The sequence below is a fragment of the Otolemur garnettii genome, unplaced genomic scaffold (genome assembly GCF_000181295.1).
Source record: "Otolemur garnettii isolate 467f Iridium unplaced genomic scaffold, OtoGar3 scaffold00116, whole genome shotgun sequence".
NCBI classification, from domain to species: Eukaryota; Metazoa; Chordata; class Mammalia; order Primates; family Galagidae; genus Otolemur; species Otolemur garnettii.
This window is the reverse complement of record NW_003852511.1, coordinates 6027876-6047601: the sequence shown is the minus strand read 5'-3', so window position 1 is coordinate 6047601 and position 19726 is coordinate 6027876. Positions and strand designations below refer to the sequence as shown.

Here is a 19726-nt window from a genome sequence, read left to right as displayed (position 1 = left end):
GGAAGCTGTAGAAGAAAAGTAAGAAGCTACCAATGGTCAGTTTATAAGATTTAAAGAAAGAAGCTGTGTCCACAGCACTAAAGTGCAATGGTAAATTATATCACCATTCTAGATTTAATTAAGAACACTTGTGATCCCTGGGAGGCGGTCAAAATATCAACATTAAAAGGAGTTTGAAAGAAGTTGGTTCCAACCCTCTCAGATGATTCTCAGGGATTTAAGACTTCAGTGGAGGAAATAACTACAGATGTGGTTCAAATAGCCAGAGAACTAGAATCAGAACTGGAGCCCAATAATGTGACTGCATGGCTGCAATCTTCCATAAAATTTAAACAGATGAGGATGATTCTTACTGATGAACAATGGAAGTGATTTCTTGAGATGGAATGTATTCCTGGTAAGGATGCTGTGAACATTGTTGAAATTACAATGAAGGATTTAGAATATTTGATAAATTTAACTGATAAAGCAGTGGCAAGATTTGAGAGGATTGCCCTCAGTTTTGGAGGACATTCTACTATAAAATGTTATCAACAACATCACAAGCTACAGGGAAATTCTTCATGAAGGGAAGAATTAATTGATGTAACAAATTTTATTGTTGGAAATTGCCCCAGCAATCCCAACATCAAGGCAATAGCCTCCAATAGCAAAAAGATTAAAAGTTGCTTCTCGCTCACATAATCATTACATTAACATTTTTTTAAGAAATAAGTTTTTGGGGTTTTTCTGTTTGTTTGTGTTTGTTTTTATTTTTGTTTTTTTCTTTTTGTAAGACAGGGTCTCACTCTTGTCACCCCAGATTAGAGTGCAGAGATCTGGTCCTAGCCTCATTGCAACCTCAAATTCCTAGGCTCAAAAAATTCTCCTGGCTCATCCTCCCAAGAAGCTGAGACTTCAGGTAAACATCACCATGCCTAGGTAATGTTTCTATTTTTGGTAAAGATGGGGTCTTTTTGATACAGGATCCACCCACCCATTCTCTGGGCCCAGGTTTGCTCAAAAATCAGACCCCCATCTCTAGGCACAAACAAGCTGCCCTTTCCAAGCCACACCCTCTGGGTTCCAGCAGGGTCATGAACAAAGCAGCCTGAAATGTTTTGAGTGGTTCCACCTTGAGTAGAGAGCACATACCCTAATCCCTTCCTTGAGACAAAAACTGCAAAGACCTGATAACCTTGCCCTAGAAGAGGGACTGCATTCATTCATTTGTTAATATACTCATTAACTTTGAAAAGGTATTTTTCCACATACCAAGTCCTAGCCAAAATATAATTCTCCAGACAATATATACGCCTAGGCATAGGACCCAGCGGGGAGACTTCCAACTTGGGTCTTCCCCTTTGCCAGAAGCTCAGGTGCTTTTTACTCCTTCTGTATTCCTTTCTATCTAATAAAATCCTATGTTACCACTGGTGGGGGTGGGAGAGAGATCTATTTTAGTTGATAGAAGTACAACTACTTCTCCTCACTTTTGGTTTCCATTTGCATAGAATATCTATTTTCTCTCCTTTACTTTCAGTCTTTGTGCCTTTTTTTTTAATTTTTTTATTAGATCATAATTGTGTACATTAATTCTATCATAGGATACAATGTGTTGCTTCCATATACAGTCTGAAAAACTCTCATCAATTTCTTAAAAATAGCATACAGTTGGGTCATAATTTTTTTGTTCATTTTGACAGTCTATGTCTTTTGGGTGAAGGGTTTAACCCATTTATGTTCCAGGTTAGTATTTAATATGTGAAGTTTTTTATTCTGTCATGTTGTTAGTTGTTTTCAGGTTGTTTTATAAGTTCTTTGGTTTTTTTTTTCATGATGTGATGAAATTCTGTGATGTTGCCATTTGATTCCTTCCTCTTCCTCCTTTGTACAAATATTACATAAGACTTAAAAGTTATACTTTCATGTGTTTTCATGATGAGTGAATATTGTATCCATGTCTCCATGGACAATCCCTTTGAACATTTCCTTTAGAGCTGGTCTAGTGGTAACAAATTTCCCCAGTGTTTGCTTGTCTGAGAACGACTATTTCTTCTTTTTTTTTTTGAGACAGAGCCTCAAGCTGTCCCCCTGGGTAGAGTGCTGTGGCATCTTAGCTCACGGCAACCTCCACCTCCTGCGCACAAGTGAGTCTCCTGCCTCAGCCTCCCAAGTAGCTGGGACCACAGGTGCCCACCACAACACCAGCTATTTTTTGGTTGCAGCCATCATTGTTGTTTGGCAGGCCCAGGCTGGATTTGAACCCCCCACCTTAGGTGTATGTGGCTGGCGCCTTAGCCACTTGAGCCACAGGCACTGAGCCAACTATTTCTTCTTTATGAAATTTATTCTGGCAAGATATAAAAAAACCTATCCTGGCTGACAAGCTCTTTTTCCTTTCAGCACTTTGAAAAATGCCATCCCATTCTCTTCTGGCCTATAAGATTTCTAATGAAAACTACACTGTTAGTCCAATGGGAGTTCATTTATAGGTGACTAGACACTTTTCTTGCTAATTTTAAAATTACTTATTTCACTTTGACTTTAGACATTCTGACTAAAATACCCCCTGGTTAAGCCCTTTTTGCAAAGAAAAAAAAAGGATTTTCCTGAGCATCACTGGGCCTCTTGTATCTGGTTATCTAACTATATTGCTATACTTGGGGAGTTTTCGCCAATTACTTTCTTAAATAGGTTCTCTAAACCTTCTCTTCCCCTTCACGAATACTGATAACTCACAAGTTAGGTTGCTTTATGTAGTCCCAGATACCTCAAAGACTTTGTTCATCCTTTTTTGTTCTTTTTTCCATATTTTTGACTGTCTAGATTATTTCATAAGAACTGTCTTTACATTCTGAGATTCTTTCTGTTTGTCTTAGTCTATTATTGAAGCTTTTAAGTGTATTTTAAATTTCTCTTATGAGTTTCAGGATTTTTTTTTTAAGATATCTGTCTGCTTGGTAAATTTCTCATTTATATCCTAAATTAATGTTCTGACTTCTTTATGTTGGTTTTCAAGTTTCTCTTGCATCTCATTGTCATTGAGTTTCTTTAAAATTGATATTTTGGATACATTGGCATTTCAAGGACTTCTTGTGATCTATTACTGGATCTATAAATATATAACTTAAAAAACTTGGACTTTGATTTTGGGGGCCCTCAGTAGTGTGAAATTTATATGGTTTCTTCAGCAATATACAGCATCAGTGGCATCTGAGACTTCCTTAGTGGCTTCAAATACAGTTGTTAGTTGAGGCTGTGGTGAAATTTTGCTGGGAACTCAAGTGCCACTTGAGTCAGTCTTCAGGCCCTGGTGGTGGCAACAGTGGGCTGAGCATGTCTGTTTGTAGGCCCACTGCAGTTTACAGTGGCACCAGTGTTATTGGGTCTTGGAAGACCAATCCTTGAGCCTCCAAGCAGCGTACTCAGAAGCTATAATAATAGTGGGAGAAGTGGCCCTGGTCTATGGGCATGTTTTCAGTCCCCTGGGTAGCTGATGTGATGTGGGTAATTCCAGCAGCAGTGGTGAAACAAACCACTGAGACCCAAAGTGTGCCTGTTGGTGTTTCTGATAGCTGCAATGGGTAGACGGGCTATTCTCCAGTACCACAGGGGCCTGTTGCAGAGCCTGGTTTCCCTATCCCTCCCCTGCCAGGTGATAGCTGCAGCTATTTCAATCCAAGCTCAGCCAAAGGGCAGGGTGTGACCCAGCATTAAACTCTCAAAATGGTGCCTTAACTCCAGGACCAAAGGAGATAGGGCCCCTTCCGTGTACAATCTCTAGACAGCTCCCTGTGTTAGTCCCAATGGCCATGTGAGTCAAAAGATTTTTCCATAGCCAAGTCAAGATCATAAGAGCCCTTTTCATAGTGTGAAGCCTCAGAGATTTCTTTCATATGGCTTTCCCACATCTAGGAGCTTCTCCTACTAGGAGCCCTCAGCTACTCCCCAACCAGGCAAGCTTTCCTAAACCCTCTCCTTACTTACTTTTGGTGCTTCCCATTTCTCTCATGAATCCTAGCCTTCTCTCCTAAACAATCTGTTCGAAATGTGAGTATCTACTTATTATTCTGGTTCCTCTTTGTAGAGGAGGCACATACTGCATGTATCTAGTCAGCCATCTACTTTCTGTTTAGTTATCCAGAACTCCCACACTATTCTCGTTTATGGTTTATTAGTTTCTGGCCTAAGTGATGCATTCCCCAGCATCAGTATCTCTAAGACTCACTTCTCCCACTATTAGGATGAGGAGGGGTGATTTATCTCTTAGGGTCTTCTATGTATTTTTATTACAAAACATACTTATGTAATCAGAAGTTTCCTTGTGTTGTCTGTATCCACCTCTAGGCTAAGTTCCTCCTGCCTTGCTCATTCATTTTGCACAGGCCCCAGCACAGTAATTGGCATATGGTAGGTCCTCAATGAAATTATGAAGAAGTAAATCAATGTACACTCAGCTTTACAACTATAAGATACTCAGATGAATTTTGCATCATTTAAACCTATACTAAGTGACCACAGATGCTTAGGCTCATCTTTCTAAGATCAACTATAATTTTTTCCACACCTGACTAGCCTTTCCAGACCCATAATGGGTTGAGTCTCACTATTTTTCCTCATCACATCCAACCTGTTGCCTCCAATTTCTTCTTCTTTTTTTAATTTTTTCTTTTATTTCAGAGGTTACAGGAGTACAGATGTTTTTGTTACAGGCATTACTTTTGTACAGTTTGAGTCAAGGTGATAATTATGTCAAACCCTCAGATAGTGTGCATTGTATTTATTTGGTGTGAATTTACTCATCCCCTTCTGCCCCTTCCACCTGCTTAATTTCCATTGAATTTTACTACCACATATTCATATGCATGTTGATCATTTAGTTCCAGTATCTTTCCAATTTTTTGTCTCATGAGGAAACCAGACTAGCAGACTAAGATCAGAATACCCAGGCTCTGAGTCAAGAGAGGCCATTTCTTCCTGTTCCTTTCAGAGGAGTTGGAGTTTTCTGGTGACTGGCACCCAGTTCCACTGGGCTCACTTTGCTAGCTCATCTTCAGATTTGTTTCTGCTCTGGATGATTATGAGAAAACAACATCAATCTGTTGGGTTACAGTTTCATTTTTACCTTAAAGTGAGACATTAACTCAGAACTTTAAAGAGCACTATAAAGAGATGTGTTAGAATTATCTCTGTTATGAACTTTGTGGAAGTCAATCTGGTACCATGTCCGATGCCAGGGAAGATACTAGAAAGAAATGAATCCTGGGAGAAGGTCCGTGCAGATTTGACCAGGCTGATGGTAAGTGCTTGTGCATCTCCACCACATAGCAGTGATCATAAACATCAGGTGTCTTGGATTTCAGTAAGACATTTCATTTTATCTGATGCCTTTTCAGCATTTGCCGAAATTGGAGGTTACGAGAGTTTTGCAGAGAAGTACATGAATGCCATCCCATCCATAGTTGAGGGGGACAACCTGACAATCAATGCCAGATGCTACACTCCTCAGGCGGACTCCTTCCACTTATTCCGAGATCCCATCACTGGGGACATTCCATGGCCGGGAATGATACTTGGAATATTCATTACATCCTTGTGGTACTGGTGCACGGATCAGGTGAGCAGTGTGTGCACACACATGCACACACACTTATGTTGTTCTTTCTTGTCTCATAGAAAAGAATTTAGTTTCTGTTTTGTACACCCACATCAGTTAACGAGTCAAACACTTCTGTAAGGCTTGTGATAAAAACAGCTGCCTGGTGCTTCATTCTCAATCCTATTTCTTGTCCCTCAGATGCAAACACTTTGGTATTTATTTTTATTCTCTCAATCCTGTACTCAGTGTGTGTTCTGTGACCCATCAACAAGGACATCATTTTGGAAACCAGTAGAGACCCTATGACCCTCTCCATACCTGTTGAATCTGAATTTGCTCATTAACTTGATCCCTGAGTGCTTCAAATAAATGCTTGTGTTGCTTCCTCCTGGTTTTCTAGTTTGGGGATTTCTCTGTTAGCTTCAATGGTGAGAAGGGAGAGTCCAGCTCTCTTTCAATCTTCCATTCTCAGTCCCACATGAGCACATCTCCTATCCCCCCATCTTCCCGATAGATCTAAACCACAATTTCAGAGGTTCAGTATTCAATGCTGCCATTTTTGTGACTGCATGACTATAATTCGGAGCTGAGTCATGTGACATCTTCTGGCTGATTTTTCTGCAGCTTTTTTATTTTCCATAGAATTTGTAATTCTCAATTTTTTGTTTTCAATTTTCTTGGTAGTTATCACTCATTAAGCACCCAATCCTCTGCAAATTTCCAAAATCTTCTCTCAATACTTGCAAATACATCAAATATTCTGCCAACTCCTCTGTTCATTTTCTCTCAGAGTCTTTGTCCTCCCACAGTTTGGTGGGATTCCCTCAATATCTGGTGCCCAATCTTACCTAAGGACCCCTTCTTTGGGACTCTTTTTCCCTCACTCTTGGGTTTTATCTCCTTTTTCCAGTATCCCATATTGTTTTTTATTTTCTTAGTTTATTCTTTCTTTCAAGACACTCAAAACCTTAGTAGCTTCCTCAGATAGCCCTCATAGTGAAAATGTCTTCACTCTGACTTTTACTTAATTGATAGTTTGGTCATGTACACATTTCTAGGTTGGAAAGAATTTCCCAAAGTCATAAATTCATCATCTCCTGAATTCCACCATTACTGTTGAAAAGATTGAAATTATTCTTGATCCTCTTGGTACAACTGCCTTTTTTCTCTGGAAGATTCTCTTTCCTTTGTTTCAGAATTCTGAAATTTCACCACTATGTATATCATGTGAACCTATTTTTGTCCCTTGCAATGAGCAACTATGAGCCTGTTTAATGTGGTAACCAAAGCCTTGGATAATTTGGGAGGACTCTTTCCTTGATTTCTTCCATTTTGTTTTCCTGTTGGAACTGTCTATCTGGTGCTGGTCTTCCTTAGCTGTCCTCTGACAGTCATACATTTTCTCCTCATCTTCCATCTCTTGGTCTTTTTTGCTCCACTGTCTAAGAGACTTCTTCAACTTTAAAGATCCTCTAGCTTGTATACTTTTGGTTTTAATGACTTCAAATATATTTGAAGTTTTTTTTTTTAATATTCTTTTTTATAGCATCTAGGTTCCTTTTCATTTTATCTTTCAAAGTTTTGTTTTTCTCTCTGAAGAGTCTTTGTCAACTTCAAATGTATAATTTGCTTGTCTTGAATCAATGGTCATAGGTTCATTTTTCTCTATTTAATAGATTGGATTTCCCCAAAACATCTTCCAAAGAATTCATCCATTTGCCATTTATTGGTGGAACCATCTTTATTATTTATAGTTCATCCCTGACCATGTGACTTGCCTTCTGTAAGAGATCCCCTGTTCACCCTTAGATCTGATGCCTGGCCTTGCTTGCCTGGCAACAGGGCTCCCTTCTTCATCTGTGACTTGTGCTGTACCTCCACCTGCCTGCTTCCAGCCCTTAGTCTAAAAATGCCAACTGCTCCCCTAGCCCCAAATGATGCCATTGCCATCCCTAATGATTGCTTCTCCAAGGATAGTTAAACAGAAAGAAGCATCTCAATTGTCTGACATTCCTTGAAAAGAAAAATATTAGGAAGTTATTGCATTATGGGTAAAAATCCTACATTGCTACAAAATTCCTAGTTAAGAGATTGCTTAATTTCTGTGGGAATTATGAAATTCTTTTCCCCAAGACTATGATATTTAATTTAAAATGAGATGAAGGTCTCAAAATGTTCTGAAGAAATCTAGAAATGAGTGAAATCTAGTGATCTATTGTGATTGCTGCCTGACCAGGATCTTTCCATGGCAATTGGCTTGACTTCTCAAGGAGTCAACTGCCCCAGAACTACAAGGAGATATTGATGATGTCTACAGTATTAAAGACATAACTTAAACACACAACTTGTGGTGGCATCCATAGTGCCAATTTTGTACATGGCAGGGCACACTACTATTACTGTATTGCAGCCTGAGAGCTGTGAACATATTTTAATAGGAGCTAATGTATATTGACTGCTATGTAGCAAAGGTCTTACATGTGTTATACCAAATATTTAGAAAGCCTTGCAGCAGAAAACCCTATTTTAGATATAAGAAACCTGAGATTCCCAGAGGTCAAATAATGTGCAAAAGAAATTCAAATCCTGATCACAATCCGAAGCCTATTATTTCCCACTTACCATGACATAATTCATATATCTTATATACATATACACACCTATATATATATACACACACATATATATATCATAGTTATACATATTTGGGGGTAATGCAATATTTTGATATATGTATATAATGTGTAATGATCAAATCAGGGTAATTGGGATATCCATCATTTCAAGCATTTATCTTTTTTTTTTTTAAAGACAGAGTCTCACTTTGTCTCCCTCAGTAGAGTGCTGTGGCATCACAGCTCACAGCAACTTCCAGTTCCTGGCCTTAGGCAATTCTCTTGCCTCAGCCTCCTGAGTAGCTGGGACTACAGGTGCCCGTCACAACGCCCAGCTATTTTTTTGTTGCAGTTTGGCCAGGGACAGGTTTGAACCTGCCACTGTTGGTATATGGGGCCAGCACCATACTCACTGAGCCACAGGCGCCACCCTCAAGTATTTATCTTTATACTGAGAACATCAGAATTCTTCTCTTCTGTTTATTTTGAAATATCCACATACAACAAATTATTGTTAATGGTAATTTCCCTACTGTACTCTTGAATACTAGAATGTATCCCTTCTATCTAACTGTATTTTTGCACCTGTTAACCAACTTATCTTCAACCCCTGCCTCCTCTTCCTTACCAAGACGCTAGTAACCACCATTCTACACTCTACCTCCATGAGATCCACTTTTTTAGCTCCAACATATGAATGAGAACATGTAATATTTGTCTTTCTGTGCCTGGCTTAATTCACTTAGCATAGTGACCTCCAGGGTCATTCATATTGCTGCAAACAACAGGATCTTATTATTTTTATGGCTGAATGATATAGTACACATACTATATTTTCTTTATCAATTCATTCCTGGAAGAACACTCAGGTTGATTTTGCACTTTGGCTATTATGTAGGGCAGCAGGAAACATGGAAGTGCAGATATCTCTTCTATATATGAATCAACATTATTTATAAGAAATAATAAGAAGGTAACATTAAACCCTGAATAGAGGTGCTTTTCAAAACCATCCCCTGGTGGTGTGACACCTACGCCACATTTTCCTGGTAGGTTATCGTGCAGCGCTGCCTGTGCGGCAAGGACATGTCCCATGTGAAGGCTGCCTGCATCATGTGTGGGTACCTGAAGCTGCTGCCCATGTTCCTCATGGTGATGCCAGGGATGATCAGCCGCATTCTGTACACAGGTAAGCCCTGAATCCTGTTTTTCTTATGCTTGAATTCTGAGATGTATTTTCAAGATGTTGTAAAATCTTAAAAAACTAGAAAATTTATTCTAGATAGAAATAAAAGAGAAGGGAACAGCTTGCACAGAGGGTCAGAGAAAAGAAAATTTGGCATGTTTGACATTCTGCTCCCTTATCTTTTTTATAGTACATGTCTGTCTTTTTGTAGCCATTTGAGTCTGTGAGTCCTGTTTTCCTGAGTGGCTTAGATTTAAGATGTCTAGAGAATATGACAAAAGGCCACTGGAGAATGGGTAGAATCAGGCTAATTTGAGTTGGGTAAATGGTAGTGGCACAGTTGGGCCATATCCCTAACTAAGAAGGTATCTGGAGATGCCCTGTCATGTCTTGGTCCTTCGGAGACAGCTGGAGAACTGAATCAATTTTTCAGTGCTTTGGGATCAGGTTGTTTGGGACACATTAATTTCTGATTCAGCTGAGAGTAACTACTGGTGTTGAACTCTTTCCTTAAAAATGAAATTTCTTTCTTATGAAAAGTAGAGGAAATATAACTGAATCTTACTTGGTTGACTCATTGTTATTGGGGGTAATCCATCAGGTAACACTGAATGCACTTCATGTTTTCTCAACTGGATATCAGTTTATTTCACTGAAAATCTTGTTAAGATGAAAATCAAGTAGCCGACATCACTTTTTTTCTTTTTTTCTTTTTTTTTTTTTTTTTTGAGACAGAGTCTCACTTTGTCACCCTTGGTAGAGTGCCATGGCATCATTGTTCACAACCTCAAACTCTTGGGTTTCTTATGACTTACACAGCTGAGAAGGAGACATGAACCCCACTTTGATGTAATTAGAAATTTATTACACCTGCAGGGGGTCATTGCCTTAGGAGGCAAGCGATCCTGAATGACAGATCAAATGGGTCTTTATACCCTATTTTTGCATCACAGCAAGCAGGCAGAGGTGCAGAAGCTGAATCATTTCAGTTAGCCTTGGTGGGAGGAATTGCATAGTACAAGGGGGGCAGGAGGTATGACAAGCCTCTCCTTCCTACATAGTTTCTTATCTTAAGTTTCTCCTCGAAGTTCTTCCTCCTCCCTACACACTCCCTTATCTTCAGGCCTCTTCTCAGAGTTCTCCTCACCCTTGAGGGAGCTGGAACTAATGGATTCAAAGGAAGTTTCTTTTTAAGGGTAGGGAGCTTGGTTATCACAGTTTCAAGTGATTCTCTTGTCCCAGCCTTCCAAGTAGCTGGGACTACAGGAGCCTACCACAATGCCCAGCTATTTTTAGAGACAGGAGTCTCTCTCTTGCTCAGGCTGACCTCAAACTCCTGAGCTCAAGAAATCCACCCACCTCAGCCTCCCAGAGTGCTAGGATTATAGGTGTGAGCCACCATGCCCTGCCTCCCAACGTCACTTCTTATTATAGCCTTACAGTGTTGTTTGTAACAGCAAAGAATGTGTAGATATCCAGCAAACACAGGATGGCCAATGAAACCATTCTATACTTCCTATGTGGAAAATTGCACACACAGACCGAAAACAACCTCACACTTGGGTAAATGCAGAAACAACTATGTCACTATAAAAAAAAAAAAAAAAAGAAGGCTACATAATAATTGTTCAACAATTATAATAGTTATGCAGAAAAAAAATATTTCTCTGTGGAAAAGGATTAAAAAGTGAATAAAAAGCTAACATGCTAAGGTGTTATTTTTCTGGGTGATTCTTTATCAATTTTCCCTTTTATTGTCGTGACATAATGTAAGGGGAAAAGAACCATTCTTGTGCAGCTGCCAGAGAATTAAGTTATCATCACACATGGGCAGTCATGCCAATTGACCATCATTACTGCTTAGATGTAGGTAAAAACACTAGGCTAAATGTGACTGGATACAGGACCTAACTTCCTATTGTTATTGTCATCATGTTGTTGCTTATCTCCGGAGTGTGGTGCTCTTGGAAGAATTTTGTCATTTTTCTGGAGGGTGGGATCAGCTCCCTCTGTTTGCTCTGATGCTCTTACTGGGCCACATCCCAAGGAGGGAGCCTTGCCAAGCCACAGAGGTGAGACACTTATGGGTCATGTTCTGGACAAAGCGACCAGATCCGTAGGATGGAGTTCAAAGTTGACTCTGATTTCCAGGCAAATGTTTTTCCTTCCCCTGCCCATGATTGTACAACTTCTCCCTTTATCCAATAGTTGTGGGTTGTGCCTGTTTGAGCCTCCCTGACCTCACCTCTGAATCTTTCCCCAGATAAGGTGGCCTGTGTGGTGCCTTCTGAATGTGTGAAGCAATGTGGCACTGAAGTTGGCTGTACCAACTATGCCTATCCAACACTGGTGCTGGAACTGATGCCTGCAGGTAGGAAAATGTCCCTGCTAAGACAGCCTCCGAGGCCTGTCTATGAGTGGGGCTTGAGGAAGGGTAATGGTATAATCCTTAGTAATTCTCACTTCCATTAAATCAGTTCTGTTCATCAGGCATTTCTTGAGAACCTTCCATAGGCCACCGGCCCTATGCAAGTCATGGAGATTACATAGACACATCAGATATAGTTTCTGTTAGAAGAATCTATACTCCTTCCATTTCAAGACTGTCTTCCAAGACAATCAAGAACATTTTAAATGATCTATTTGTCAATAAAAGAGTTACACAGTCATAGACATAAACTCATAGAACAAGAGGTTAACTATTTATCCTGCTTCCTGTGGTCCATGATAGACCTAATAATAGATCTCAATCTATTTAACTTCTGACTATTTATTGAGTGCTAACTATGTGCCAGGCACTGCTTTGGTGCTTAGAAAACATCAGTGAAGTGGATACAAAATCCCCTAGCCCTTAGAACTCACATCCTGGTGTGTGGGATAGACAATAAACCACACATATGAAATAAATAAGTAAATTATCAGGGAACCAAAAGGTGCTCATTGCCGTGGTAAACAGAAACAGACCAGGGTTTGGGAATGACCGGGTAATCTTGTACCCAAGGCCCATCAAATGTCAGCTAATACTTCTGTGAGCTTGTCCAGAGGGAGCATGAACCACAAGCAGGGCACCACACACAACTCATCCACAGTCTGTCCTAGAAGATTTAGGGCCTTTACTAACTGGCAGAGAGAAATGGAGGTCAAGCTCTCATAATGGTTCAAAACTCTTGGCTTTTCCCACCAAAGATGCTTTAGCAGAAACACCTGCTAGGCTCCTTCCTCTGAAGTCTTCAGGAAGCCCAGAGTTCCTCTCCAAAGAAAGATGGTTTCAACCTCTAAGTTTATGTGAAGGACTAAAATTCTATACTGGATTGTTCTCAGATCACCAAGAAATGTCCAGGCAACTCCACATGCTGATGTATATTGATAAATACACCACTTAATCAAGGTTCCAGATGATACTTTTATCTTTGAGTGACTCTCTGGTTGAGCAAGGCCCTAATGGAGCATGGTGTCCAGTCACTCACCAGTGCCCTCTCCTGCCCCCAGGACTGCGAGGCCTGATGCTGTCTGTCATGCTGGCCTCTCTCATGAGCTCCCTGACCTCCATCTTCAATAGCGCCAGCGCCCTCTTTACCATAGACATCTACACCAAGGTGCGGAAGCAGGCATCAGAGAGAGAGCTCCTGATAGCTGGAAGGTAAGGGAACCCTGGTTTCTTCCTAGAATTCCTCTAAAGAAATGCAAATGTTGACATGGACTAGAGCTCCCTTGTCTATAGCTTTGGTGAAACTAAACATAGAGCCCTTGAGTGAGGGAGGGATCATTAGAGGATGTTTAATTCAACATATGTCTTTGCAGGTGGAAAAACTGGAGCCATACCTTTAAATGAAATAATTGCTATTTCAGACTTTCAAAGTTCTCTAATTGTCTCTTATTTCTTTCCCTCCTTATACTGTTCTCCATGCACATCTTTGTGTAACTCCTTCAGCGCTTTAATGGGATGTAAAATTCCCACCTCCTCTAATGCGTTGTTGTGTCCAGCAGTTTCCAGGTGTATCACATGGAGGTAATAGATTAGGATATCCAAACACTAACACAAACACATTCATTAAGAATTGGACCATATTAGAAAGGGGCTAATTTCAAGACACTGCTGAGAGAGTTCAGTCCCCCGGGGGTCCCTGAGCAGCCAGGGAGCCTTGAAGACAGTAAGATTGAAGGAAATAAGCATGAAGAATAGATAAATAGTCTCCTTTCTTCCCTTCATGCTTTTCACATGGACCCTATAATGTCATAACATTTCACAAAATGTTTTAAAATTTAAAAATAACACACACTCATACAGAAAACCTGCAGAATATAAATGTCTGGATCAGTGACACATCACAAAATGAGCACCCACATAACGACCAGTGAAGCTGAGGAATGGAAATTAAGAGCTTCCCCCTTCCACCTTGAGCCCCATATCCCCAACGCTAACCATGTGACTCCACATGCTATAGCGTAGTCTTCCCCAGTTCCAGGCTATTCCATATAGAATAACTCAATATGTATTCCTTGGTATATGGCTTCTTTTACTCATGTTATGTTTGTGACATTCAGCCATGTTGATATGTGTAGCTATAGTTTATTCATTTTTTTCAATGTGGTAATATATTAGAATTTATCTACTCTGCTGTTCATGGCTTGAGCACTTTTGTCTGTGTCTCCTGGTGCACACAGATTTCTGTCAAGTAGATCACTACAAGTATGCATATCCTACAGTCTTTTAAAATCAGAACCTGCTCCCAAAAGGTGTGCCATACACTGTGACCCCCCCATCCCCCTCACTCCTCCTCTCTCTCCAACCCTCATTCCCCTACCCCCTACCTTGTATTAGATCATCTACCATCTTCATATTAGAATTGTGTTTTGGGAGATAGTAGACATTCGATAAGAGAGGAAGGAAAAGAAAAAAGTCATTAAGTCATCGTCCGGAAGGATATATGCTCATGTTCATAGACCTAATAATGGGATTCTGATTAGAAAGGAGTATGGGAAGAGACCTTTAAAAGAAAAGAAATCGCTCACAATTCTTGCAAAAATGACCAAATGGATGGTGATGATAATTCCAAACATGGTTAGGGTGGTAAGATAATGGATACATCATTTCTCCTTTTATACTCTCCAATTTTTTTTTGTAATGTGTATTTTCTACAATAAAAATGTGTTACATGTATTACATACTTGTGGTTTAGCCCTTGAGGTTTATTTTGGAGCCTCATCATTAGGTGGAATGGGAACTGAAGCCCTACTATGCTCACCTTAACCTCAATTCTCCCTCTCCACCAGCAGATCCAGTGTAGGGACACTCTCAGTACAGCCTACAAACACAGCACCCACAAAAACCAATCTTGGAGGGGCACTGCCAGCTTTTCCATGAAATTGTTGTCAAGAAAAGCCAACCACAGGTCGGGCGCAGTTTCTCACACCTATAATCCTAGCACTCTGGGATGCTGAGGTGGGTAAATTGCTTGAGCTCAGGAGTTCAAGACCAACCTGAGCAAGAGCTAGACCCCATCTCTACTAAAAATAGAAAAACTAGCCAGGCATGGTGGTGCATGCCTGTAGTTCCCAACTACTCAAGAGGCTGAGGCAAAAGGATCACTTGAGCCCAAGAGTTTGAGGTTGCCCTGAGCTATGACACCATGGCACTCTACCCAGGGTGACAAAGAGAGACTCTGTCTCAAAAAAAGAAAAAGAAAAATTAACCACCTATTTAAAAGATTGCATTTTGCTAATGAGAGTAGTAACAGCTTTAGCAAATAAAACACTTGGGAGAAGAACCCAAAGACCTGGCTTGGCCCTGATCTTGACTCTGGACAAATGCTGTAAGAGGAGGGAAGCAGTAAGGTACACATGTTATCTGTGGCAGAGAAAGTTCCGACTGGTAATTAGGGGACCCAGTGCATAGTAGTCCCACTAATAGGTATATGAACATGAGCATATATCCTCCTGAATGATAAATTAATGATGTTTTTCTCTTCCTTCCTCTCTTATCTAATGTCTACTTATTGTTGTGCCCTGGAGTTCCACAAAGACCACACTGCTAATCAAGCCAAATTTATAGCAGAGTTCTTTTATTGAAGAGCCAGCTGGCAACTGCCTCAGTGTCCCAACATGGGGTTTTTGAAGGCAGCCCTGAGTGCTTAAGGGGTCGGGTTTTTAAGGCTTGGTCTGCATTCTGGTTGGGATGCAGGCTGTCCAGGTAAATTTGTTTGGGTTAACAAGCAAGCATTGTACAGCAGAATTTTGTGGTTAGTTACCCATACGTCATACATCTTCGTTTTAATATTTTCCCCCTATACATCTTAGTTTCAGTACTTTTCCCCACCTGGTATTGCTTAAAAGTCAGTCCAAGAACAATTAGTACCTCCCGGTCTGTTTTCCAGGGAGTTAGCCAATCAAGAAAGTGCAAATGAACTAGAAGCAAGAAAACAATTAGTACTTTCTCATTTATCTTAGGAGTGAACTAGACTTATTTCATTTCATTTGAAAGCTTGAAGTCTGGAAATTTGCTAGGAGTTAACTGGTATTTTTCTATTATAACCTGAGCCTAACACTATCTCCCAAAACACAATTCTAATATGAAGACAGTAGATGATCTAATACAAGGTAGGGGGTAGAGGAATGAGGAAGTGGAGGAGGGGAGGAGGGAGAAGGATGGGGGTCACATTGTATGGGTACACCTCTTGGGGACAGGACACAATTACAAGAGGGACTTAACCTAACAACTGCAATCAGTGTAACCTAATTCTTTGTACCCTGAGTGAATCCCAAACAATAAGGAAAAAAAGATTTTTTAAAAACTTACATTTTTAAAATTCCTGCTTCATGGAACTTATGCCTTTGTGGGGAAGATAGATAGTTAATAAATGTATGCCACATTGGTGGCAAAAAAATGCTGTATGAAAATTAAAGGAGGAAAGCACAATGGTGGGTCCCTAGCCCAGGTGCTCAGTGAGCCCCTCCCCACCCCAGGAGGAGGCATTTGAGCAGAGCCCTCAGAAGTGTGGAGTCAGCACATGGCTCCCTGGGGAGGGAGCCACCAGCGCTGTGTTCCTCCCTGGTCACGTGTGTGGTGTGTTTGAGGACAAAGAAGACAAGTGAGAGAGTGATAAGAACCAAGGTCAGGAGGGCGGGTGGAGAAGAGTTCATGCAGGGCTGTTTAAGCCAGAGAACAACTCTGGATCTTGGCCTACATGTGACAGAGAACTGAAGCTGAGTGACCGGGGACAAGATTTGCTTTCTAAGCATGATAACGAAGAAACTAGTGGATATAATCTACTGTATCCTTATTATGTTTTAGACTTTCCATGGTTTACCAAATTTCGCTGTTGCAGCAATGCAGAGATTTTATAGCCTTTAAGTGAGATATTTATGCCTCAATCTCCTACCCAAATGCTCATTTCTGTCCCCACCTCACCACTGCTTCTCTGTTTCCCATGAGCAAGGAGAGATGATAACTTTTTTGCACAGTCTGGTGTGTTTGTTCACTTAGTGAATGAATATTCCACAACAAACTCAGAGAACACTGGGGCTTAGAAAGGCAAATGAATCGTGCTCCCTAGACCTCAGGAGCTTATACCAGGCTTTTACCACTTACCAGTTCTTTCTACCTGCCAGAGTATTCATGTAATAAAATGCATAAATTAGCATTTCTTGCCAATTCTCTGCATTCTAGGATAGAGGCTGTTTTAATTCTAACCTTTGCATACTTAACTCCCTGCAAGCTAGGAAATGGACAAAAGTAAATGTCAGCCTATTTTATCATACAAATAAATACAGGTTAATAGAAACAGTGGGGGGTTATTTCCAATTGACATACTATATACATTGCATTAGAGAATCATTAATCAAGTGGTGACATCTGAACTGCTTTTAGATATTTAACCTCATAGATGGATCTATTATGACTGATTACAAACAAGCAATTGCTTAACCAGCATTTTACCAGCAGATAATCAGCAGCACAGCATGGGTTCTTGCAAGGTCAAGGAGCTTGACTTTCTTTGGAAACCAGGAAGTGGCAAAATCAATATATTAAGTGTAGAGTATAAATGTCTTAACACAATAATTAAGTGAGATGAAGGGTATGTTAACCAATTTGATGTAAGCATTCCAAAATGTATCTATAATCAGCACATTATACATCATAAATGCATTAATGTATACAGTTTAATTTTTTAAAAAAAGAATGAATTTTAAAAACTAAAACACAATGGAAGCAGCAATGATACTTTTTCTCTTATAATTTCTTCTTATAATTATTTAGTTATTTATTGAGATGGTCTTGCTCTGTTGCCCAAGCTAGACTGCAATGACATCATCATAGCTCACTGCAATCTGTTTTGGTTTTTGATTTGGGGGGGGGGTTTCAGATTGATATAAAGCTACAAATATTTAGGTCACATTGTTTTTATTTCTAAGGTAAAGTTCAAGTTGTAGTTGAGCCCTTCACCTAGGGGTGTACTGAACACCCTCACACTGTGCACCTTAAGTGAGATCCCGCCAATCACCCTCCCTCCTTCTCCTTCCCCTGTCTTTCCTCCCCCTCACTAGACTTTACTTGTGTTTTTTTCCATGTGGATGTATAGTTATTTATATGCTGCTTTCATACTAGTATTGAGTATACTGGGACATCTTTCCCCATTCTTGTGGAACTTTACTAAGAAGAATGTGTTTCAACTCTATCCAGGTAAACACAAAAGATGTAAAGTCTCCATCTTTTCTCAAGGCTGAATAGTACTCCACGGTACACATATACCACAGTTTGTTAATCCATTCATGGGTTGATGGGCACTTGGGTTGCTACTGCATGTTTGCAATTGTGAATTGAGCTGCAAGAAATATTCTAGTGCAAATGTCCCTGTGGTAAAATGATTTTTTTTTCTTCTGGGAAGATGCCTAGTAATGGATTGATGCCTATGATTGCAGGATCAAGTGAAAGGTCTCACATCAGTTTGTTTTCTTGCCAGGATATTTGTCTTTCTATTAACTGTGATCAGCATCCTGTGGGTCCCTCTAGTAGAGGTATCTCAAAGTGGACAACTGATCCATTACACAGAATCGATTTCTAGCTACCTTGGGCCTCCCATTGCAGCTGTCTTCATGCTCGCCATCTTCTGTAGAAGAGTCAATGAACAGGTAAGTGAAAACTGGAAAGCATTTTCCATGCTGGAGTGAGAAAAAATGTCTTCATGGGGGTATCAGTATTCATTCTTTCTACTCTATTTATACAAATCATGGTCCATCTCACTTTCAGTTGAGGTCAGTCACAATTCCTAATGCTTACTAAAGAACAAGAATAATAATGCGTATTCATAGTAGAGTCTTTTATTTCTTACAAACTATCGTGTGCACACATGGTACAGTGTTGAGGAGCACAAGTTTGGGAGACAGATTGCCAGAGCCGAGTCATGTCTATCCCTGTGATCTTACACAAATCACTTGACTGTCTGTGAAATGAAGGTAATGATAGAATTTCCCCTATGTGATTGCTGTGAGGATTAAATGAGATAAAATATGTGAAAAGTGCCTGGGTGCAGTGATCCACACCTATAATTCCAGCACTTTGGAAGCTCAAAGCAGAAGGATCACTGGAGGCCAGGAGTTTGTAACCAGCCTGGGCATAATGACACCCTGTCTCTATGAGAACTAAAAAAAAAATTTTTTTATTAAGTCATAAACACATAGATCATGTATACATTAATGCCTTTATGGAGTACAATGTGCTGATTTTATATACAATTTGAAGTGCTTACATCTAACTAGTTGATATAGCCTTCACCTCACTTAATTATTGTGCCAAGACATTTATACTCTATACTTAATAGAATTGACATGTACCCTTGTAATATGAACCGTTGGAATGGTCCCACCATTTACCCTCCATAGCTCATTGTAATCTTAAACTCCTGGGCTCAAGGGATCCTCCCACCTCAGCCTTCTGAGAAGCTGGGACCACAGGTGTGCACCACCACTCCTGGTTAATTGTTTAAAATTTTTTTTCAAGAGTTCTGAAAAAATGAGCTATGATCACACACTGCACTCCAGCCTGGGTAACAGAGTGAGACCTTGTCTCAAAAAAAAAAAAAAAAAAAACTTCTTTAATATGTGAAATGCCTAGAAGAAAATCTACCACACTACTGAGGGCTCAAAATGTGTTTAGTGTTGTTATGATATATAGAGAGATTGATTGATTACAGTGGACTGACTGACTGACTACACTGACTCCCTTATTGTTCCTAGGTACTAGCCTTATTATGATGATTTTCAGATAAGGAATCTATGCAGGGAGGTTAATATCTATGTGCTTTTCATGTGTTAGTTAATACAGTAGAACCTCCCTGGTTGACCATC

The 19726-nt window shown here is 40.0% G+C and overlaps 1 protein-coding gene across 1 annotated transcript in view; it reads left to right on the top strand.

Annotated features, from left to right (window-relative positions):
- The window catches only part of SLC5A4 (solute carrier family 5 member 4), a 56158-nt gene that overhangs the window by 29015 nt on the left and 7417 nt on the right, over nt 1-19726 (top strand). Inside the window, exons 8-12 of the mRNA XM_003797457.2 lie at nt 5379-5599; nt 9250-9385; nt 11646-11753; nt 12872-13022; nt 18343-18511. Of these exons, the coding sequence (XP_003797505.1) occupies nt 5379-5599; nt 9250-9385; nt 11646-11753; nt 12872-13022; nt 18343-18511 (785 nt within the window). The remainder of the gene's footprint in view (nt 1-5378; nt 5600-9249; nt 9386-11645; nt 11754-12871; nt 13023-18342; nt 18512-19726) is intronic.